Source organism: Vanellus vanellus (genome assembly GCF_965231255.1).
Source record: "Vanellus vanellus genome assembly, chromosome: 6".
NCBI lineage: Eukaryota > Metazoa > Chordata > Aves > Charadriiformes > Charadriidae > Vanellus > Vanellus vanellus.
Genome location: NC_138911.1, coordinates 60,172,933 through 60,197,692, shown reverse-complemented (window position 1 = coordinate 60,197,692; position 24,760 = coordinate 60,172,933). Strand labels below are relative to the sequence as shown.

General features: G+C 39.8%; 1 protein-coding gene across 1 annotated transcript in view; it reads right to left on the bottom strand.

The window, feature by feature from the left end:
• The window catches only part of CDC42BPB (CDC42 binding protein kinase beta), a gene marked incomplete at its 5' end in the record, with an annotated part of 99,406 nt that overhangs the window by 43,001 nt on the left and 31,645 nt on the right, over nucleotides 1-24,760 (bottom strand). The window contains 4 exon segments of the mRNA XM_082485783.1: nucleotides 1,150-1,243; nucleotides 5,012-5,160; nucleotides 10,385-10,480; nucleotides 14,160-14,243. Coding sequence (XP_082341909.1) covers nucleotides 1,150-1,243; nucleotides 5,012-5,160; nucleotides 10,385-10,480; nucleotides 14,160-14,243 — 423 coding nt within the window.

Sequence of the window (24,760 nt, the reverse complement as noted above, 5' to 3'; positions counted from 1 at the left end):
TCATTCTGAAAATAGTAGAAACTCAAAATAGTCATACCCGATGTGAGAATGCAGGAAAGGTAATATGAGGTAATATAGTACTAGTAGGAAGGTAATATAATTGCCTTCGGGTCTGTTTATACTTTAGAATTGCAGCTGGCTGCCAGAAGTTGAAATGAAAAATGATTCCATACGGAGTTCCAAGTCCTCTGCCCAAGTTTACAGTTTCATTTAAAGACCACAAACCAGGGTCTTTGGGCAAGTAGTCCCCTATTTTTATTAGGTCAGGAATTGTTTTAACGCTTACTGCATAACGTGCAATTGGATGCCATACAGGGGTAAGGCAGGGAATTGCCCTGTGCCCAAGTAGGAGGGAAGCCCTGATCATCAGGGCAGTGGCAGAGCAGCTCTCGTCTCCAGGAATACATTCGCAGGATCCACATAGAGTTATAATGGCTCCTTCCAATTCATTCTGCATTTTAATGTGCTAAATCCTTGGCAGGCATTTTATGACTACAGAACGTCACCGAGACCTGAGTTTGTGCCAAAACTGGTGAACGATGTTGCACGCCATAGTTTGGCAGGACTGGCACCCCTGGAAGCACTCTGAATGAAGCAAACCAAACAAAAAACATCACAAGTGATTTAGCTTTTAGGGGTGTATCCAATCCGGTGCACAAGATGGCCAATTACCATAACGTTGCAGTTCAATTTCTAAAAGGCATATAAACAAACTGCGTATTAATTATCTCCTCCTTTTGGATGACTTATATTTTAAGTCTGTCATGACTTCTAGGTTTCCTGGTCACCTGTGATTCCTACATATAAATAATAGTAAATTTCTATCCTTTTTTAACAAAGGGTCTTTTGGCAGTTGATAAAATCTCATGAGAACTCAAATGTCCAGTAGGAAAAAAGGTGAAAGACAGCAAAACATAGTAAAGGATAACTTTAAAAGGTAGCAGCCTGTAAAACAAGGAGATGAAGATGTCAAAAATGTTTTTATTAGTATGTTGAGTTATACACTTCTCTCAATTTTTAGCATGTCAATAAGCTTACAATCTATCACCTCCCTGATGCACACTGACAATATCTAATACCTTTAAAACCAGCAACTCACTTAAAAAGTCCCACTACCAGCAACCCAATTAAGTTTTGCTTCATACATACTGTGCCATCTTCGCTCATTTTGAGACAGGACCCAAAGTCTGCCAGTCGTATGTGGCCATTCATGTCCAAAAGAACATTATCAGGCTTTATGTCTCTGTTACAATAGAAAGAAGTGAAAAGATTTAAATATATAATATTAGTTCTGCTTCTAAAGATTAATCTTGCATCAGAATAACGAAGAATTTTATGTTGGATACCCATGGACGCAAACTCTTTTTATTGCAGTATTTATGACCATCTCCTCCTGGCAAACTTACAACTTTGCCTGCAATATTTGAAGCCTTAGATTACATCAGAGATTCAGCTCAAAGCTGAACTCTGAATAGTCAAATAACCAAGCAGAACAATTACGGTGAGTCATACAACTGTAACGGATAGGTAGTTTACTTCATCAACGTCATCTCCAGATTATATGCATCACAATATATTGTTTAGGGGCAAGAAAGACAAAAGAGAAAAGTCAATCTTTTAATCTCATGTTTTTGGCCAAGACTTATAACCAACTTCTAATCTTCTTATGCAGGAAGATTTTTTTTACTACCTCTCTACCTTTGGCCTAGTATTTCAGTTGGCCAGTATTTTGTCACTTGCTATTCAAGACTTCCTATACACTATTGCACAGCGCATTTGCTTCTATGGGTACCCAAAACCTTTGTGTCCTGTGTACATGCAGCAGTTACTCTAAAAGCCACTGAATTAGCCCAGCTCTGGGATTAAGGCAATGCCATTTCAACAGCATACAATAACATTAGAAGGTCTCCAATATCAAAACGTGTCTTTCCTATTCTTACATACATATAGCAGGGTATAAAATGGTATACAGCATGCCAAGGCTACCAAATTAATAAGATTCCCATTTCATTACTTGATAGTCTTTTTGATATCAGGAAGGCAGCCAAAAAGGATTTACTGAACAGCATGTGAACTGAATTTAGTCCACCAATTAACTGCACTATTTCACAACTTAGTACTCAAATTCACACAAAGTAAAGTATGAGTAAAAGATCAATCATCCAGACAACTTAATAAGACAGTCCTGATACATACTATGTTGGGTTTTTTTTCCAAATTAATAGCCTAAAAATATCGCAAACAATTTTAAGAGCACCTAGCCAGTGTGTTGGGAAGACAGCGAGAAAGGAAAAGAACAAGTGCAGAAAACCGAATTAACTCAGTTATGCACCATTTCTGCATAGAAGAACATCCATGTCTTCCAAGGTAACATACAGCAGTCCCTTTCCCTTTCTTTAGCCAACACTAACCAGGATCAGCTCCCAACAGGCCAGCATATCACCATGCCATTTTGAAGTACTATTATTTACCTGAGCTAGCCAAAAAAGATAACCAAACCTATAAATGTGTTGATTTGGGTTTTTTTTAGATATCATATTTATTCAAATATCTATTAGTAATAAATAAAACCGCATGTGCTTTATGTTAAATCCTCCAATCTTGTTGCACCATAAAATACTGTACTTTTTTTCCAAATGTGAAGTTCCAAATGCTCAGAAACTTAAAAACTGTACAATAGCTTCAGCTTAATTTTTGAGGAAGAGACTAGAATTACTAGGAACAAGGAAAAAAACCATGCTACCATGCTCTAACACACCTTGCTACATAGATGTGGAAGTTGACAATGTCTGCTTTTTAAGGTGCAGAATTCCAGTTTCACACTTGAAAAGACTTACGAGAAAAAACACGATAGGTTTGATAAAGGGTCCTCATACGTGTAAAAATCCTGCCAATCTGATAAATTTTTCCAATAAAAACTTGAATTAACACTTTTTAACCAAGGGCTAATGCTTAGATATTAATTAATGAAACTTCACTAATACTGTTGCTCATTAGCAGTATTAAGACAAAATAGTAAATGCGAATCTATGCTTGTCAAAATAAACTAATCCATACTGTCTCGTTATCATATAGAAAAATATGTCCTAACCCAGAAAACTAGACCATCTCACTATGCTTTCCCAATAAACTCACTAGTAAGTTTCTATCGTTAAACTTATTCCATACATTTCAGTTCCAGACTGTCAAGATTCCCTTACAGTCCCATAACCACAAGTCAAGCTCAGTGGGTGCAGCAGACTATTAAAGCTTATCTACAGCTATACACCAATTTGTTTGGTTTTTAAAGAACACTGTTCACAGTGCAGTTCGAAGCACGAGCCAATCTCATCTAACACATCTCTGCTTTTCTGCTTTGCATGCAGATCTTGCTTGCCTAAGGGAACACTGTTTCTGTTCAGAAAAGCTTAATGCCTCCTCTCTGAGCTCCACTGTTTCCTATCTGCAGCTAACAGGTCATATAAGCCTTTAAAGGGTCCTTGAAATCCTCTCCAGAGCAATCATGTTTCCTCCTAATCCATTCCAGTTGCCAAGCAGTAATTTCTTGGGCATTCATACATCTCCTATTCAAAGCGTTTGTTTTGGCCTCAAGAGCCATTCATCCCTATTGCCACAACAGAAATTCTTTCAGCCCCACCAAAGATGTAGCTGGTCAGTTATTCAGGCCACCTTCCTCAGAAATGGGTGCAACGGTGCCTCTGGTGAACTTCTCCGAGTCCGTAACATTTTAAAATCCCCACATATTGTCCACATTTACTCACAGGAGTATTACAGAGTTTATGTATCTTTTATCTTTCTAATTTTTGAAAAGTGATCAAATCCAAACAGAAGAGTTCAAAGCACTATAGTTTGAGAATTCCCTGTGTCTTTTAAACACTAACTGTAAACAAAAATCACCTCACTTACCTAATGGTTTTCACCCATAAATTTCATAAAAGAGACAGTAAAACTGTCTTTATTTCACAGACTAAGAAATAAAGGCATAAAGAGGTAAAGGGACCTGGCCAAGATGTACCTGCCGAGTCAGACAGAAAGCTAGCATGAAGTCCACTTCTCCTGAGCCAGGACTTTCAGCGACCCATCATGTACCTACTCACATGGCCAGAAACAGTTTTCAGTTAACTGAAAAACCTCAATACTTTCACACTCTGTATTTTCTAACTTCTCTGTTTACTGAAATCAAGCTAGAAAGTCAGCATATAAAGAGACCACTGCAAAGGATTCCAGAATTAGTATAGTTTTGCTTTCTAATTGACATATACAGATGTCAAATCTGAAAAGCAAACAAAACATAGAAATTCTCACTTGATCAAGACTCTTGCAATGATGAAACAAATATTTAGCAAGTGCCTCCCTTGCACTAGTCACAGTTCTTCTAGAACAGTTGCTCTGAGAGGAAGCCAAAAAAGAAGCATTCAAAGTGTACTCTTATTTCCTGACCCGTTTCCTCTGACAGAGAATGCGGAGTATTATATATTCTTAACTACTATAGAACACAACCTAACTTAACGTGATGGTAGGCACTGATTGGGAACAGACATCCTGTGTGCAGAAGCAATTACACCGGCACGTGTGTATTTTACAAACACATTACAAAAACTGTTTGAGGTAAATACACACACTGATGTTATCATGGGCTCACTGTGTGTAAATTTTGCAGAATGTCTAAACATTTGCAGAGAATTCAAACTGCTTCCAACTTCTATGCTGGCTTGGACAAAGGCAGATAAATATTCATGAAGCAAACTGAGAATAAGTCAAGAAGCTTGATTAAAAAGAAAAGCTTTAGGAAAAGGTTAGTCAGATAAATGTCACTGCTCCTAATATCAATCCATCAAAACTTGATATTTAAAATGTAATAGCTTATACAGCTATTACACAGTATATAGTAAGCAAGTACCCAGAGTAGCTTGCCTGTATATGCTTGCCCATTTGTATACGTAGCAATATCTTTAGGATTAACTTCGTATAACTGTACATGTATTTTTTGCCAAGTGAGAAGGTGTTTTACCTGTGCACATAATGCAGCTCGTGTATGGAATGTATAGCAAGCACCATTTCACCAATGTAGAACCTAGCCATATCTTCAGGAAGCTTGTCTTCAAACTTACTGAGAAGTGTCAGTAAGTCACCACCAACATAGTAGTCCATCACTAGATACTGAAAAGGAAGAAATAAAGCAGTCAAGTACTGAGAGACAGCTGGTAAGAAATAAAATTAAAGTTCATCAGTTAACCCCTGAAAAAAACCCTTCCGTGAATTTTTTTTCTGTGTCTAGGGAAAGTAGTCAAAATGGTAATCTTTTGGATTACGTTTATTTGCTTATGTAGCATAAAAAGATATTATATTCCTTTAATAATCACAGTAAGGAAAACACATCAGCATTCAGTTTTTACCATAAAAAAACCAAAACACAACCAAGATACAGCAGCAACAAACAAGTATGTTAGAGTGAGTTTATTTCTGTCTTAACTAGTGTCACAGAAAGAAAATTATCTAATATCACCAGAACTAACGTAGGTTGTCAACCATTAAACTGAGAATTTCCAGAGGATGCACCAAGAAGAAACTATAGTTAAAAACAATAATTGACACAGCTTAATCTAAAATATACACTTCATTATGGGTTTTAGTTTTGGTACCATTTCAATAATATTAGTGGTTCCAAAAGTGGGACGTATCACATCAACATCTTCAAATACTCATCTTGGCACATGCCACATCATGGATGCGTAACATAGCTGGCAGGAGCTTGACGACACTACACATTAGGGATGCCCACAACAAGCCAGAAGCACTGTCAAGCCAGAGGCACTACAGTGGGAAATGTAAAACTCAAATATTGGTGTTCTTTTGAATATATTTCAATGAAAAACTGAACAGTCTCCTTGGCCAATCAGCCATTGCCCTATCCATGGAAAGGACCAACACAGATAGGGTAACTTGAAAGAAAATGACTCAGACTTGCTATCTGTTTCTCATGCCACAAAATGAGGATTTTGTTTTAGTTATTTCCTAGCAATATCCACCTAAATCCAAACCATTACTTAAAGTATAATGACTTTGTCTAGTACTACCAGTCTTGAGCCATTTCGTTCTATGCTTCCCAATATGATTTGATAGGTGGTTTCAGGAATAACTTTGCCTGTTAACTTTCCAACCCAGTCATCTTATTTTTCTCCTCAAGGTAAAGCAACCTACGATCCACTGTCTCTGACAAAGATTCATGTCCACACAGGAAGTAAATTAAGACAAGAACCCAAAGGAACATAAAATGCAATACTAACCATTTCCTCACTATCTTTTGGCTTGAAAGAGTGACTCTGAATGGCATAGGTTCTGACATTTTTCTCCATCGCATTCAAATTATAGCTTAATCTGATAGGCAAGTTTCTTCACTTATGTCAAAATCAGTCAAGTCCATGCTGCACAATCCATCAAGGAACTTTAAACATGTGTTGGAAAACTGTACACATGCAACAATTATGTTTGAAAACAAAAGGCTACAGACAGAAACCTGTAACCTTTTAAAAGGAAAATTGTATTAAAGTATTTTGTCTCAAATTCTAGGCTCAGAAGGCTCTATGAGCTCTCTTCAGGAGCCCGTCAAAGACACACGGTAATGCACTTCCCTCAGCTCCCACAGCGTTCACAACTCAGCAAGAACTCAGCTGACCCATGAAATGAGGGATCAGAGGAAGATGGTGAGACCTCTTCTATAACAAAGTCAAATTTTATTCGTCTTCCAATTCACAACGATCTTCTTGCCTGGAGGCACTTTTCCCTTCACACGGGGTTAAAATAAAGGCTATTCTGACACTGCAATCTAGAGGTATCACATTTCTTCCAGGGGAGCGACTACATCAAACAGGGGGAGAGTAGTTGGAAATCAAAGGAAAAAGAGACATCAAAATGGTCTCATGAATACTCAGAAGCCTTTAAGAGGCTGACAGCAGACAAACACACATATGCCCTTTTTCATGAATGAGATTGGGAAAGAAAATTTTTCTGGCAAGTCACAAGAAAACTAACAGATTCGAATCTGGAAGAGATTAAGAACTTCAGGTCCCATACATGTTTCTAATATTCATGGAATACGTTTCACCTACACCTTATCTGCTTCGGCAAAATCACCAAAGGCTTACTTGACCCATCTTGACTCAAACTGTCTCTGTGAAAGCCTTCTAAGAACCAGAAAAAAGCCATACTAGCATTTCCACATAATGTCATTTGAGAGTTGGCTGTTTAGAAAACACTACCACATGGCGTATTTGCCTCTAAGCCATTTTAAAACTACAGGAGCAGAACCAGAAAATGAACATTTTGTGGGTCTTGCTTATATTTAAGTTCTGCATCATCACATGTTTTACTAATATTGAGGGAATAAAACCCTGATTACTCCTAGACTCTCCAAGGGCAGCTACCACTTTTCTACCTTAACATCTTACCTTCTCTTTATTTTTCACGTTCTGAACCCTTTATCATGCAGCCAGGGGAGGATGGCAAACCCTTAGGTGTGGGAAGACACCAAGGTTCTCTCTCTGCTTTAGGGTTAGATTACGTGGGTTTGCATTTAAGAATCACTAGCTATAACGCACAAATATCACTGGTAGTAGATATCAGAACCTAGAGCTTTCTGTTTCAGAGGACCGATGTCCACTCCAGGTTGGAGAATCAAGCTCTGTCATCTGTTCTGGTTTTGTTCTCAGCTTTGCACTCCATTCTACAAGGATTAAGGATGAACAGCACAGCTAAAAAGTGAACCCAATCTGCCCAGGTTCTGCAACACGGCAGCACTCTCCCAAGATGTAGAAAAAAGTGGCTATAAACTTCTTCAAGATAAGCAGAGACTTGAATGGAGATCTTTTAGCCCCTGGACAAGTGAACCACTAAGACGGTATGGAAGAAAACCTTCTGTCCAGGTTTTTGGACGAAAGTCACTTCCTGATGTGTTTTCACCTTTCCTTCATGCATCATTTACAATAGTGACTGAGATGCAGATGCACTCCATCTGTGAGCACCAGACATTTACAGGAGATGGATGCTGCGTAACAGACCAAATTGGAAGGCAGCTTCTCCGCACATGCGGAACCAGGCCTCAGGCAAGCTGTGAATCTGCTGACTTTGGCTGCCAGGCAGAGTTGTCACTTACTTAGATACTGGATCTTAAATTAGATGCTAGATGTCTAAATTCTGCTGTCAAGTGAAACTTCAACATCTAAACGTCTTTGGGAACTTGGGGAAAATAAATGTATTATAGTGCTATAGCTTGCTTGGAACAGATTTGTATAAAATGGTATTAGCAACCCTAGATTCCTCTCTATACTGTCATTACTACTACTTGCTATCTTGCACAGCTAACAATTTTTTCTTAGGTAGCTCCATTCTTAGGACATACTTGGAAATATGACATTATAGGATCTCTTAGGTTATTTTTATGCAAGTCTGAAGGCTGGTTCTGTGGGAATTTGAAATGATGAGCTATCTTCATGAGGCAGTGCCAAACATAACTAAACTTTGAGAGGCTGAAAATCTGGATCTATCACAAACAATTAAATGGAAATAGCCTGTAAATGAGGATCTGAGACTCAACCACATATTTACTTATGATGTGCTTGTTATTCTGAAATTAATTTTAGCATGACAGTCACAATAATTTCACAGAATCACGGAATTTTCAGAGTTGGAAGGGACCTCTAGAGATCATCTAGTCCAACTCCCCTGCTAAAGCAGGATTGCCCAGAGCACATTACTCAGGACTGCATCCAGGTGGGTCTTGAAAATCTCCAGGGAAGGGGACTCCACAACCCCCCTGGGCAGCCTGTGCCAGTGCTCTGTCACCCTCACCGTAAAGAACTGTTTCCGTGTATTTGAACGGAACTTCCTGTGTTCTAACTTGTGCCCATTGCCCCTCGTCCTGTCACTGGGAACCATTGAAAAGAGCCTGGCTCCATCCTCCTTCAACCAACCCTTTAGATACTTGTACGCTATAATAAGGTCTCCCCTCAGCCTTCTCTTCTCCAGGCTAAAGAGTCCCAGCTCTCTCAGCCTTTCCTCATAAGGGAGATGCTCCAAGCCCTTAATCATCTTAGTTGCCCTTTGCTGGACTCGCTCCAGCAGTTCCCTGTCCCTCTTGAACTGGGGAGCCCAAAACTGGACACAGTATTCCAGTTGTGGCCTCACCAGTGCAGAGTAGAGGGGGAGAATGACCTCCCTCGACCTACTGGCCACACTCTTCCCTATGCAGCCCAGGATTCCATTGGCCTTTTTGGCGACAAGGGCACATTGCTGGGCCATGGATAATTTACTGTCTACCACGACCCCCAGATCCTTCTCCTCAGAGCTATTTCCCAGCAGGTCGACCCCTAACCTATACTGGTGCCTAGCATTCTTCCTCCCCAGGTACAGGACCTTGCACTTGCTTTTCTTGAACCTCTTTAGGTTCTTCTCTGCATCTATGAAAAAGTTTGAGTATTTCCCAACTCTTTAATATGCCAAGTTCCTGAACTCATTGGTAGCCTTTTATCAATACATTTTTTTCCTATTTATAATCATGACTTGCTACTGTGGTACCATCTAAGAGTATTAAGAAGGTGAAAACTTTTACTTTAGAACTATGTCAGTTGTTACAGGAATATCAGGTTTGCAAACCCAGCCTCAAGCAGCCACACAGAAGCTGTATGGTTCAGTATATTGTAGTATGTTGGGGCTTTACTGATTTTGCGCCTCACTAGGACTCTCCTGACTTCTGTGACTAAGGTAAAAGCCTATGTGTTACAATTCTAGTAACCCAACATTAAAAAATGTAATAGGAGTAATGGCTTTCTTTATAAATGGTTGCTAAAGTCTCTCAAACTACCGAGATGACCAATCTCCTGATTTAAAAACATTTTATTTAAATACTTTTAAGAAATAGGCTATTTTTTCCCTTGAGGCTTTTAAAATAGCAGTTTAGTCAGTTTTTTAAAATAAAGTTTTGAATTACTTTTGCCATTTTTAAATAAAATCTTGCTTCAAAAGACATTGAAAGTTTAAAATAAAATAAAAATATTTCTTATTTTCACAGAGTTAACACCTCAAATTATTTAATTGCAATGTTTTCCAAAACATTAAACTTAAACAGGATATATTTTATGCAAGGGTAGATTAGTTAATCTAAGATGCTTAACTAAACCTCTATATACTATAGTACTACATGACTTTCTCACTCTCCTGGAGTTACAGTCAGTTCTTTGAAGTTTTTCTTCAAGGAGAAAACAAGAATGTTGAAACACTGCTGTGAGGCATGAAGTGGACTGATTTATTGCACTAATATCCTTAAATGTACCAAAAATAAAGTTCTTTCATAAGCTAAAGCTTTTATTTGCTGATGAATCAAACATACCAAATAGTTCTCGTCTTGAAAGGCATAGTGCAATGTAGTAATCCATTGGCAATCTCCATTCACCAAGACATTTCTCTCTTCTCGGAAGCAAGCTGTCTAAAGGAAGAGAGGGGGAAAAGCCATTGTCAACATCAACAAGTAGTTTTCACAGGATGAATATATATGGATGTTTTATGGGATTATTTAAAGTTACTGAACAGAGGTCTCTATTCATTGGAATTCAGTCTGCAAAAGTGACAAGCCAGGGAATCTCTGCAGGCTTGTAGTCAGGCATTCAGTCACTCTAATCCTGACTGCAATCTTAAAAAAAAAAAAAAAAAAAAAAAAAAAAAAAAAAAAAAACAAACACCCAAAAAAACAAAACAAAACAAAAAAACAAAAAAACAACCCACACCAAAAAACACACAACCCCCCCCAAAAGCCACCAAAAAAACCCAGCCCAGAAACCCCCAAAACAAAACCAACAACCAACACACACCCCCCAAAACACCAAAAAGCGCATAAACCAATTCAAGTCAACAGTGAAGCTTTGTTCCATAATGCATTTTTAAAAGCCAGAAAAATGATAACTTGTCACTGCAATCTGTAGCCGAAAGACAATGGCTCTAGGAAAGTAAGTCTAGTTCTTCTGAAAAAGACCTTTGTGAAAATAGTTTCATGTATACTTTTCTTACATTACAGTTGCAGTTCCAGACACTGCCAACACAGTGTAGGAAACACGCAGATTTTACTATTACTGTCTTACCTTTGTCCAGCATAATACATTTCATTTTCAGTAATCCTTCCTCTACTTCAACTAGCAGACTACAACACTTCAGAGAAGCAAGCTCTCTGTAACAGGTTTTCTCAGCATCTTTACATAAAACCAACTTTCATAAACTTCAAGCGAGTCCTCCTTAATATATTAAGGTTTTTATTGAATCAGAACTAACAAGGTGCAGACCTTGGGATTCTTCCACTACTCTCAATATAGACAGCCATTATTACGATATGCGGTAGCTGCAGATTCAAGTGTTTGGGTTCTAGATAATAATGGATTGATTTTTTTTTTTTTCTTCTCATTGCCACTTGTCCAAATGTCCCGGAAAAAAATGTACTATGGAAGGAACATTCCTGGGAAGCTGAAGCCTTACCATATACTGATTGCACCTTATAAAGGTATCTCAAACATTTTTTTCCCCCCTAACGAAGCAAAAGTCAATTTACATTCCTACTGAAGAAGACCGTACCATGGCCATGTTGTAAAGCTAGTAATTATTGGTGCAAAGAGATGTAAGTTGTAATTAAACATTAACTGAGAGTGGCTTAACGGTTTATGAATGCAAGGCCAAAGTATCACTCTACAAAACGTTTGGCAGCAACAGCAGCTCCAAGTAATCCTATCCCCTGCCCGCAGCACCAGAGCACAGCACTTCTCAGTTCTTCTGGCACCGCGACGCGAGGAGGCTGCCAACACAGAAAACTAGTTTGTTTATTTTCGAAGACATCAGTTCCTTGATCCCCTTCACTGTGCAACCTCAAATAGTGAGGGAACGTTATGAACACTTCAAAAACCAGTAATGCTGCTGAACCCTTTGCATCATGAATTCAAAGTGTAAGACTCGCCTTTTCTGCTTACACCAACTCAAAAGGCCCAGAGACGTGGCTTGAAAGAGCACGACAGGCTATCTGCTCAGCCAGTCAGGGCTTATTTGGAACTGTCAACAGTGATTCACTAATGACTACGTATTTTGCTGTCAGAACAACGAATACAAATGGTCCACCGTATCAACATAAATGGCACGCCTATTTTTGCTTGCAACCCATTTACAGATGTCATTTGACATTCGCTAATCTTTCCTGTATTTTAGTGGCTTCCGACCATGTGTTGTTTGTTTGGTTTTTTTTCTTGCAGCTAGTACACAAATAAGCAGTATTTAGATAACTTTTTGCTATGTTTAATATGTCATACAAAACAAACATAAACCAGTATAGTAACGTGCTGCTTAGACCACTCATACAGTGGATAATAAAACTCCTGAAGTCTGCTTTTTGGTGGAACTACCCATTTAAGAGGCTACTGTATTCTTGCAGGCTTCATTTTAAAAACTAACAAGTTTTACCACATTTGGGAAATTTTAACAGCCAGATGCTTAGCGGACTTGATCTGCTGGTTATAAAGTCTTGCTTGTCCAGAAAAGCCAAACCAAGCGAGCAAACCAAACAGGAAAAGACCATGCAGCACAGCAGAGAAGCCAATTCCTTTATTGTCTTTTGTAGACGGGCAAAATCGGCATTAAGAGGACTTCGTTGGACTGTTACTTGTCCTAAGTGCGTATTGGGAAAACTATTGCTCATTCTACCTCCTTCTTTGTGGATAACCCTCTTCCACCTCTTGCCTGCTGAGAGGGTAACAGGAGTTAGTCCCATAATTCAAAGACAATTTGTAAACAGCTGTCTGCTCAGGACATCTCTACACATTACAGCTATTTAGGGAGGCCATTTCATTAAGTCACTTTAAAAATGACTGAAGTAAGCCAGCATAGATGTGTTTCCATTAGAGATCAGGAGACCCTAAAAGCATTTGGGTTTAAAACAATTGTATACTGACCAATGAATTAACCCAACTGAAACCTGTCTGGAAAGGGCACCAAATTTCCCCCATACAGGGGAAAGCTTAATGCAGAAACGCCGATGCAGCACAGCCAGGAGCGTCAACTCTCCTGAGAGCTCAAAGAACAGCCGCGCAGCAGTGGCTGCTGCCGCTTGTAAAAAGAGAGCATGGACCGAGGGACGGAGTGTGACTAAATCAGGCAAGGGCAGCGGTGAAGAGGGGCTTAACAAGAGAGAGGAGATTTATTCACAGGAAAAGAGCTGGCACTGACTCACTGAAAGGAAGGGAGGGACTAGGAAGGGTAGGCTGGGGGGAAGGAGGTGTCGGGAAGGGGACAGAAGAATAGGACTGGGAAGGGTCAGCAGGCTCAGTCCTCAGCGAGCAGCTAGCCGTCAGCCCTTGATAGAACTGCTGCAATTACTGATGCACGACATGTATTTTTTTCCCCCTCAAATCTACTCCTTATTTACCTGCTGACTTATGTAATATTACATTTGCCATAAGGTTTTCCTCTACCATGTGTAAGAGGGGATATCCTAGGCACACGCCACTTCCCACGGCATATTCTCAGTAGGTCCTTCCCTAACCTGTGAAAGTTTGTGAACCATTCACACGTACATAATTTCTTGTGCAAATGTACATCTCCTTTCACCAAAAATATCCTTCTTAAACAGATTTACCTTCTTAACATGTTTTGTTTTACAATCTGAATCCGTGATTCCAAAGTATTTAGCTATAGTTTCACCAGTTACACAAATACCGTCACAAACTGTAGGATGCAAAGCTCTTTAAATGCATGCTTTCTGAATGCAAGAGAAAAAAAGACCTTTTCATAATGTTTTTGTATACAGCTGTGAATGCCACAGTAGCACCAATCTCAGCTTTCATGTAGTCTTTAACTTGCCTTTATGGTAAACAAAAATCTGGCCAATAAATTCAGGGTAAGAACTAGGGCAGACTGTCTGGTAAACGAATACACAGTAATGCTTGAGAACAACAGATGCCTGGAAGGGACTGTCAGACTTGATTGCATTAAAACAGCTTAAGAAAAAAAAAAAAAAGAAAAAAGAATGAAGCTGCTATGCTCATGAAATAATTCTTCCTAATCTGGAAGACCTTCAATGTAATTTTCCTAATGCCATTTTAAAAATTCTCCGCGCTAAAAAACAACATATTACTTACCTCTGCCCTTTTAAGCATTTCCCATTTATTTAGAATTTTCATTGCATAAATGCGCTCTGTACACTTCATTTTCACAACTGCAACCTGAAATAATAAGATATCTTTATTTAACAAAACCATGGTCAAAGAAATACAGTATTTAAACAGCTTAATATTCACACAAAAGCATGGTCAGAGAAATACAATTTTCAAACAGCTTAATGTTCACAGATTAGTAAAATAAAGTTCTAAGGAGTCATCAGTGATCAACTCACGCTGATAAACTACAGCTTGAGTCTGCTCCTTTTATATTCCTCCTACACTACTACTATGTGCTTGATGCACAGCACACCATGTGTGGTCAAGTGCTCATGATCAAGCACACAGGGGACGGTACAGGAGGAGCACGAAGCTTTTCATATGAAGATGCGCAGTAAGGCCGCATTGTTTGCCAAGAACAAGCGCTGCTTGTACACCGTGCCTTCAGCCAATGAGGCAACATTGAAAAGGGCAGCCTGAGAAAACAAGAAAGGCTGCTGTCAATAGAAATACACTACATTTGACTAATTTGTTTTCACATTTCAGGTTTCAGAAACTTGAAAGATATTTGCAAATTAACATGCTTTTGTGTACTGTATGCAGATAGTAAAAAAGAAGCAAAACTACTATTCATTTACTTATTCATCATTTTGCTTGAAGCATTTTACTATGCATCCTGTGTATTAGACTTGCTTAGACTGGTGTATTATGAACAGTAGCCGTGCACATAGCTGTATAGTGGAAGACAAAACAGAAGAATACAAACACTTCAAGGCTTAGGAATGCAAAGACTTTATTTTGACCAAGACTTGTATTCTCCAAGACCAAAACTAATTCTTCTTGTAGTAAAGCAATCATTTCCACAAAATTCTTCCAGTTGGCAAAAGAAAAAACAGGCAGCATGACTAAGACAGCAACATTTTCACAGGACTATACACGGACTGCTTGAATATTTCTGCCACTTCTCAGTTCACCTCTATTTCAGAAGTAGGGAACCAAGGAGCATTAATTGTTTCCAACAGAGCTCTGAATAGCAGTGGGAAAAGTAACAGGAATCACATCAGCTCACCTCTTCTGTTGTTTAAAAACTCCTATCTGTAAGGGATTCAGGAGCTACAGCAGCTCTAAGAAGATGCTGACTATAAAACAAGATTGGAATAGAGCGTCAAGCAGAGCAACACTATCCAAAGTCAGAAGTCCTGAAGAGGAAAAAGGGAAATATAATACTTCCCCCTGCACCTTACCAGTAAAGAAGCTCCAGATGAGGGGTAGGGGAACGACTGCTCCTCCAGTAACAGAAGAATAGGGTATTCACATGTAGACACCTGACTTTGCAGATGCATACCTACACCTCCCACCCCTCGGTGTGCGAACCTCCACTCACCAGGTCACGAAACAGATGAGCAACACCTACTACACACCTGCACAAAGAGTCAGGTAATGGAAACATCTCTTAAGAAAAGGTCTAGCGGGTATCCATCACAGGAAAGGCACAGGAATCTGGCCCTAAACGCAGCTGGGAAAGACACAGCACTAAGAAGCAGCTTCTGTAAGCAATGCAGAATACCCACAGCTACATTACATCCCAGTGTCTCCTGGCCTACAAACACCTCCCGGAGACACTGCTCGTGCTGGGGGGGGGGAACGATGAGTAAGACGAGAAAGGCTCAACCACACACACGAGGTTCCTCGGCACATATGAAACTGTTCAGCACTGACCTTCAGTAATAGCCTAAAACGTTTAGTTTAGCCTTGCTCCTAGCCTCACCGTGGCCTTGCAGTTAAGAGCCATTGTAACAACCTCTCTCCGTACACTTAATTGAATCACTACCCCGACACAGCTGAAGGCACACTGTAAGTCAAACCGCACATTAAAAGCCTTGAGAAACTGCAAGATGCGGACCGTTACCTGCTATACATTTTAAACTCTGTTCCATACAGAACATGACGACTCGGGAAATACCCCCCCACCTCCACCGAAGGGACGGACCAGAACTGAGCGCAATTCCCTGCCGCAGCCGAGCAAAAACCTCTGGGGCAGAAGCAATTTGCAGGCGTAGCTCTGCCAGCCCTGAAGTAGCAACTTTCAAGCTTCATCGCAGCACAACACGAGAATTGCTCAGCCATTCGAGTACAAATACAGCGCACAAAATCAGAACCCAGATATTCATCGGCTGCGCTTTTATCCCAAGCCGGTACTGCCTGGAAGCCCTGCGGGCTGGGGGAAGCTCCCAGCGCGCTCCGCTGCCGAGGAGTCACGCGAGCCCGGCATCGCGGGGGACACGCACAGCCGAGGAGCTGGGCAAGTGTTAGAGCCAAGTCATAAATGAGAACAGGTTGCTAGCTCTATTAGTGCTATTTATTTTCAAGTGAAAGGACTGCTTAAAAAAGCCCAATTTAACGTTTCTGGAGGAAGATAATTGTCTTCTGTGGATGAAAAAGTAGAATTAATATGAGGAAAGTTGACTCATATTTTCACATTAAGTGGTTGTCAAGTTATGGCACCAGTAAACACACTGCTGCTTTAGTTGTAAGGGTGACAGTGGGGCAGCTCCTTGTGCCAGCAGAAAAATTCATACAACCATAGCAAAATAGGTAATTCCTCAAGAAATTTATGTCTGAAAAGAAACCTGAAAGGTGCAGAAAGTGTCTCACAGAAGTAACAGAATTTTGGGCTGACTAGACCTGACCCCTCAACTCACTCTAATCACTAGGATTTTTTTTTAAGAAAACAAACAGAAATGCAAACCCCAAACCTCACTGAAGTCTGAACTGAAACAGGGAAGCACAAACCAAATTATGCCTTGGTAAACCCAGTACTATTGTAAGGAAGAATATTGTTGCAATATTGCAAAAAATTCTACACTCTTTATTCTATAAAAGACCTCAGCGTTTCCTCGGGTTAGCTTTCTTTCACGTTCTTCATCAGGTGGCAGTATTTCTAAGTTTACATTTGTCATATAATACTTTGGCTGCTTCTGAGATGCTGCGGTATAGCTGTTTTTTCTTTTGTATTAACTCCTCTTTCTCTGTCATACCTCAAATTCAGTTACAATAACCACAGTGACCACTTTGCAAGATCAAACAGAAATCTCTTCTATCGCAATTGTGCTAACCAAGCAAGATGACAGGTTTTAAATATGATGGCTCCTATACTACATACCAATCCACCGCATCTACTAACGTCAGAAAAAATACGCAGTGTTCAGAGGTATTCCAAAGGACGCAAATTTGTACACTGCTGCAAATGCCTACTTTATGAACAAAAGTATTGCTTCTATCTTCAAAGTTTAAAAGTCTACTAAGCCACTGCTTATGTTATGCACAGACTGCAACAGACCAGGATTTAATTTTGATGCTCACTCTTCATTTCCAAGGCTATTACAACCTGCGCTGTAATAGAAGCTAAAAAAAAAAAAGAAAGTATGTTAAGGATAATGAGAGGAAAAAAAGGCACAAGAAGAGGTATAAAATAGCTTTTGAAGAAGAAGATTTAATAACCTAAAATATTCCAGGCCTGGAAGAGATAACAGCTATGATAGACATACAAACCCACGAACGTCATGGAGAAGATGAACCGAGAACAATTATTTGCTGTTTCTCATAACACGGAAATTAGAAAAGCATCAAATAAAATAAAAAGGTAGCAAGATTAAGGAAGTATTATTGTCACACAACAGTTTTGGAACTCAGCCACGGGCTGCTGTGGACACCTAAGTAATCAGAAAGTACTTTTTAATACATGCTTAATACCCGAGTAACACACATAGCAGAAGTCTCAGAGACTACTGACCCCCGAGTTACAGGTGTGGTTGGGGAGTCCCTGAACCCTCAGCTGCCGGAAGGGTTCAGCTCTGCTCTGGCCTGGAATTTTTCCGACACCTCTGTACTCCGCCAAAGGGATGGGATATAGGCTAGCTAATCCACGTACCTCTGACCCAGAACAACTATCTTTGATACCTTTGTCAAATTCAGAAAATTAAAACTTATCCAACTTGCATCTCATGCTAGGTTGGGATGGAGAATCAGGGGTTCCAAATACTCAACAATCACAGAGTAGGCTGGTAGAGAGATTTAGGCGATTCTGTTTTACCAAGTCTTAAAACACCGACAAGGAAAAGTTCCAGACGCAGAGGTTCCCCCGTCACTGCAGCCCCCTTCCAGGCAAGCCCGTATGGGTCTCAGCTGTCACCAGCCAAATTGATTACCGTCACGGTGCCTTGTCATGCTCAAGATTCACGGCAACAGGGACACTGCAATAAAGATCAAGTATGTTTCCTCAAGAACCTCAGAAAGCCTAATAAATCCTAGTGCCTACCCTTCAACCAACTTTAGGCATATTCATGTCAAAAAATGTATGAGAACTGGGACTAAAGCATAAGCGAGAGGCAGCTGCGGTAACTACACACCCCGGCACCCTACCAGATTTGTATTACTTGCCATCCATTTTCTTCCCATGCTTTTTGCCTCAAAGCTCTGTTTCACTTGTACTGCAATAAAATAAAAATGGTACCAATATAGCTACAAAAAAAAAACCAAAACACATTTTTAGACTTTGGCAAGAGCTAGTATTTTGCTTCTTGAATTGTTTTATTGAAGTATTTTGCTTCATTTTGATCTTCAAAACCCACTTGATGTTGACATTTCGGGCTGCAACGCGCACAGCCACCCTAGGCCAAGTTACACCTTTCCTCATGCCCCGATGAAACCTACAGGGTGAGAATCGGAGCCAAAGCAGCCTCTACAAACACGACAGAACCTCCCACCACTGTACTCTGCCCTTTGAGTGACATGATCAGCATTAGTAAGCAGCATCAAGGTACAATTTTTCTTTTATGTAAACGGTAAGTATGGCGTAAGGAAGTGCAGAAATCATTTAAATGCGAGACTGAATTTCCAGAGAACAATTAAGATAGTTAACAAGACTTCTTGGAAAGCATGCTGGCATTACTTTCAAAGCATAGATAAAAAAAAAAAAAAAAAAAAAAAAAAGCTAACTAGGGCACTATTCATGCTCATGGCATGTTAAACTTTCGCGTAAAACTTATCCTCAATGACTGGACTCTCAGGGATAAGCTGAAACTCAAATGCAAAAAGTTCTCAGCTGAAAAGAAGAGGAACACAGACATACAGGTGATAAACCTTGTGCAAAGAGCTTATAAGAGCAAGTAGTTAAGAAAAAGAGAAACGCAACTCAGGAATTCATAGGCAGATACACACCACCAGGGATGGGTAAACGTTACTGCCTTGTAGAAATACAAACTCACTGGGAACTCCACACACAGCCACACCGCAGAGAAATAAACTTTATCTGGAGCAGGTGTGAAGGAGGACTATTGAGATGATCAAGGAACTAGAGAGCCTCTCATACTACCGTAGGAATAGAAAAAGCTTTACTTAGTTACAAAAAAAGTCAAAAAATGGACATGATTGCTACCTACAAATAAAATTGGAAGGAAGGACATCAGTAATAAGGATGATAAAAGATAAAAGAACTGCTAAGGCTAATGGACAATAAAATTACATGGATAAAATAGTGTAAAATTACCATGAATTAACCTTTGGCAGGAACTTGGAATGGCTTTAGACATTTGAGACAAGCCTTTCAACCGGGAGAAGAGACAAAATGTCATTTCAGATATAAACAATTTATCTGTAATGTCTTATTACCAGATTCATAATTGAATATTACAGTCATTTCCCTCAGTTAAGGCTTGTATATGCCATTTTTACTCTACTATTTCTGTCTCACGCTATTGACACTTGGACACTAGCTACTGAAAAAACACTGCAGGAACTGCTTTATCCTCCCAATACTCTTGGATACAAAAAAGTCTTTGATTTATAACCCATTAGTTAACAGTTTTACTACTGCTTCTTTAAGGAAAAACTGGTCTGGACTGCTCTATCAGGTTTTTTTTATGTCTATTTTACATTTAAAATGAGCAACCAGAGTGTCTTTTGGTAGGATTCACATGCCATGCTGCACATTCCAAAGCAAATTTTTTTTATTTTTTTATTTTTAAACACATGGTGTGGCTCTTCATGTCATGTCGTGCAAATAAGAAATGACTTACAAGCACCAGCCAGAAAGGATCTGCAAAAAGAAGCATAAAGGCCCCGAATAACACCTGAGCTCTTCCTCAGCAGCGAGGGGGGATGGCGGAGAGAAACGGCTGGTCCCGCCGCGGCACTAGGATGATCTGTGTCTCTCCAGCTCCTTGCAACCTGCCCGTCACCATAGTAACTTGGTGCTGCCATACAAACAGACAGGGAGCTGGGGAGGACCAAGATAGCAACCAGCTCTTTTGAAGCATTTTCAAAACAAAGCAGCTTCTTTCTTTGTCCATTTCCACAGCAGAAGATAGCTTTTTTTTTTTTTTCTGTGAAGAGCGCACTGTAGAAAAACAAAGCTAATTTCTTTTGCATGGTATTCTGAATGCTTTGACTCTCTAAATAGCGGGATGAAAAAAGTGTCCTATGTTGTGCACAATACTTACAAATTCCGTTAATCTACAATGTCGGAAGGTACAGTCCCTGCTGGGTCCCCAATAGCAATCACCAAAGCTTCTGAATAGGTGAGAGCCTTAATTGCGGTCTGTAGGCTCACTGTGTGCCAGGTTCATTTCTAAGTACATAAAAACGTTAAACTCGGTACTCTACAGCTACGATGACAAGGAGGACGTGGCACAAACAGCTCTGCGTCACACTGCCAAGCACGACTCCACAGGGAGCTCGGGTTTTGCATATTCACTGCGAGTCTCACTGCACCCTTAGCCAGTACATCTCATTAGGAACCACACAATTTATCAGAAACCCGTGGTACACAGGGGATCGGTCTTGTCCTCTCAACCCTTATTTATTTTCTTCTGGAAACACATTTTACCTCTGTTGATTCCAGCTAAGACTCTGACTAAGCATCCTGAGTCGAGGTGACATATCCTGTTACTAAACACCACACAGATCAAGTCTGTACACAACTACATTTATATGAAAAGGTATTTCTAATCCATCCAGAGCAGTAATACCTAGGTGGGGCACATTAAGAGTTTTAGTTATTTTTGTGCTAAGCAAGACCAAGCAGTTCCACCCTTCCGCTGCAACCACAGTAAGCGTTGCTCATTCAAGAAATCCTTGCTAACAAACAAGGGAAGGAAAACAATTGTTTCAGTCCCCTGCTGCCAACTTTCCAGGAGGTGTCAGCCACATTATACAATCCAAGTTCCCTAACAAGGTACATCTTGACACGGTTCTTCCTTCAACAACTGCTCTTCACTGAAATGTGTTAGTTTACAGCAGTGTGCCTCAACGGTCCTTTACGCAAAATGAGGAAAAGCGATCTTAAAGACTTACAAGTACATTACTAAGAGGTCAGATGAAGCTTGCAAAGGAGCAAGTGCAAGTATTTAGAGCCAGGCAGTCCCCAAACACAGGATCCTCCTCCTGCCCCTCTCACCATACTGTAGCACTAGCACCCCCAGTTCCCTCGGCTTGCAGAGGCAAACACCAAGGACACAGAAGGCACTTCTTAGCCTGGCATAAGGTTCTCAGGTAGGCACAATCCCACCAAACACAGGTTCTCAGGGCATTATTTCCTTTCAAAGAATGGTCCACAGTGTTTCTAGACGGAAGGAGTAGTCAGGTACATGCAAACTTCAAGCCACAGGTGGGTTTGGGGTTTGTTGTAGTTGTCTTGGTATGGTATTTGAAGGTCTAAAAGGTGGAGGAGTTCTCCATTCTGTGCTCATATTCTTTAAATCTTCTACTGAAGAATGCGTATTTTCCCTAGTCAACAAGAAGCTTCACCCTACACAACATATTTATTCTTGTCTACAAAGACAGACTTCTACGTTAATTTTATTAATAGAAACCAGAATTAAGATTACAGAGAACCATTTTAGTTCTGATTTTATTTCAGAGGGCTTTTCAATTATTATTAGTTTTATTCCTCATAGAGGTTGCCCATCTGCACTAGAACTATCTGCCTATGTGACCCACAAAAAAGAAAGAGCGAAAGTAACATTGGGGCACTCACGAGAACTTTCCACCCAGCTTGGCATACACCCGGGCAAATACATCCTAGGAAATGGGGAAGAGCCACAAGTAGTTTATCCTTACAGCTAGCATTCCAAATTATACGCTATTGTAGCTGTCATGCACTCAAAGAACATTTCAAACTTTTCTTCATAACTATGAAACCTCTGAAAAAATTAAATTACATTCTCAAGCCAGTGACTCCAGGAATCAGAGACTTAAATGTTGGTGTAAAGGATATTCAGACATTCAGTTTACCCTGCATGCAAAGTAGCTGTTTATGAGAAAAAGGAGAAAAGGAGAACCGCATGTTTTGGCAGGTGGCTAGAGAAGAAATCTCTAGGTTCTGAGCTAGGCTACTTCTGTCTTACCATAATAATGAGAACTTAAAGAAATATTTTTTCCTTTTGCTTTCTCAAATCTCCCATGCTATAAGAACTTTCACTCAGGAAAGAGTAGGAGAGGGAGAAGGAGAGAGAGAGAGGAGGAGAAGGAGAGAGAGAGAGGAGGAGAAGGAGAGAGAGAGAGGAGGAGAAGGAGAGAGAGAGAGGAGGAGAAGGAGAGAGAGAGAGGAGGAGAAGGAGAGAGAGAGAGGAGGAGAAGGAGAGAGAGAGAGGAGGAGAAGGAGAGAGAGAGAGGAGGAGAAGGAGAGAGAGAGAGGAGGAGAAGGAGAGAGAGAGAGGAGGAGAAGGAGAGAGAGAGAGGAGGAGAAGGAGACACTGACATGCCAGTACAGATATGTACAGGTGATTATATCAATCTGCTGTAAATTAAGTACTGGTTTTGCAGCTGTATTCACAGGGACAAGTTCAAAGACCATGTTTCCTTGGCTTACATGTTGTGTGGCCAAAAGTGACCGCTGACCCTGACTAATAACTAACATCATGCCTTTATTTCGTTTAAGCTATATTTCTTCAAAGTTACTGATTTATGCTAAAGTTCTTTGGTAAGACTAAAGCCCCTGGCATTCTCCAAAAAGTCTGAAGTAGCTAAACTGAGAAGAATGGAATATAGTTTTCATCCTTTTTGAAGTCTGGCTTGTGAGCTGTTCAGCGTCTCATTTAAACTGCTTAATTCTAATATGAATAAGTTTAGTTTAATTCTGATTAATTTCTTTATGCATTCTAACAAATACTTTATAGGTGTTTTTAAAATTTATTTCTAGCAGATAGTTGTATTTGGGTTGGTTTTTTTAAAGAAGAATTAATGAATAATCTTATAACAACTAGAATCCCATCAGCTAATTTTTAACATAGTTTGAATGTACTATGGAAAAAATACTTACAGCTCCCCAATTCAGTTTTCTGAAGTGCTGCTTTATACAAGTCAGATGCCACAAGACCCTCTCAAGAAACTAGATTTTGTTTTATTATGGAATTTCAACCTTTATATAATTACTATTTTATAATCCCTATAATATTTGGCAATTACAGCACTGAAGTATACACAAGGGTCAAAGGATTCATTCATAAGCAAAAAGCATGAAATACTCTCTGGCAAGTGAGATTAAAGTATAACGAACCTAAGATCAATGATTCCTGCATAATTTAAATTGATCAAAAAGTTTCAAGCTGCTACAACTATAAACTAAAACTTTTATGATTATAAGATGAACTGGACAACGTGATATTGACAGATAACTACCACCACTGACTTTATGAGCACTCAAAACTCTAACAGAAGGATGAAATTAAGATACCTTCTCGACTTCTGTGAAATTTCATTCCCACTGCAGGGGGGATGGGATGTACGAATTGCTTTAGTCAAGTTTCATGCTTTTCCAAATGAAAGAATATGAAAGACGTTGTTGATTCTGATTCTTTTATACATCTTAAGACTCTTGACCCAAAGCTAATAAAGATCATCCTAAACCCCCTAGCAAGTATAAACTGAAGTCTCTCGAAGTTCATATAAATACTTCATCTGCTGTTGCACTGAGATTTCCAGTTGGCCAATTCCTTACGTGGAGAAGAGCACCCTTTTGAAAAAGAACAGAGCAAGTACTATGGAAAACAGCCCTTCCTTAAATTTATACTGTGTGAATGCATTCCCAACACTGACTCCATCTGCAAGTCGCTATAAAGGTTTCCCTTGACCTGAAACCATTTTTGATAGCTATAGCATTCACAAGTCTAGTTCTGAAAAGATCCAGAAACCACTTCTAATCCCACCAAAAGACAAACTGCCAAAACACTAATCTAAAATTCTTTAGATATCAGTGGTCACAGCCACTATATAGCAAGTAATTTGGCACCGCAAGACCAGAACAACAGATAAAAGTAGCCTGTGCTGAGCCTTCCCACGTACAGTCTGCAGTTCAGGAATTTTGCTCTATCTAGCCTGGTCTCCTGGACCAAACACGCTTTGAAGCTGTTAGGAGAGTCAGACCCAGTGACTGATTCTTATGAACCCTTTGGGGTCAGAAGCACATTTGGAACAGAGGTTCTGGTTTAGTTTCCTCCAAAAGAAATCCAGACCGTGCATAGCAAAATCATTCAGCAGTAAGTGGGGCACTGTCTTCAAAACTGCGCTACTGCTTTGAATCAAAA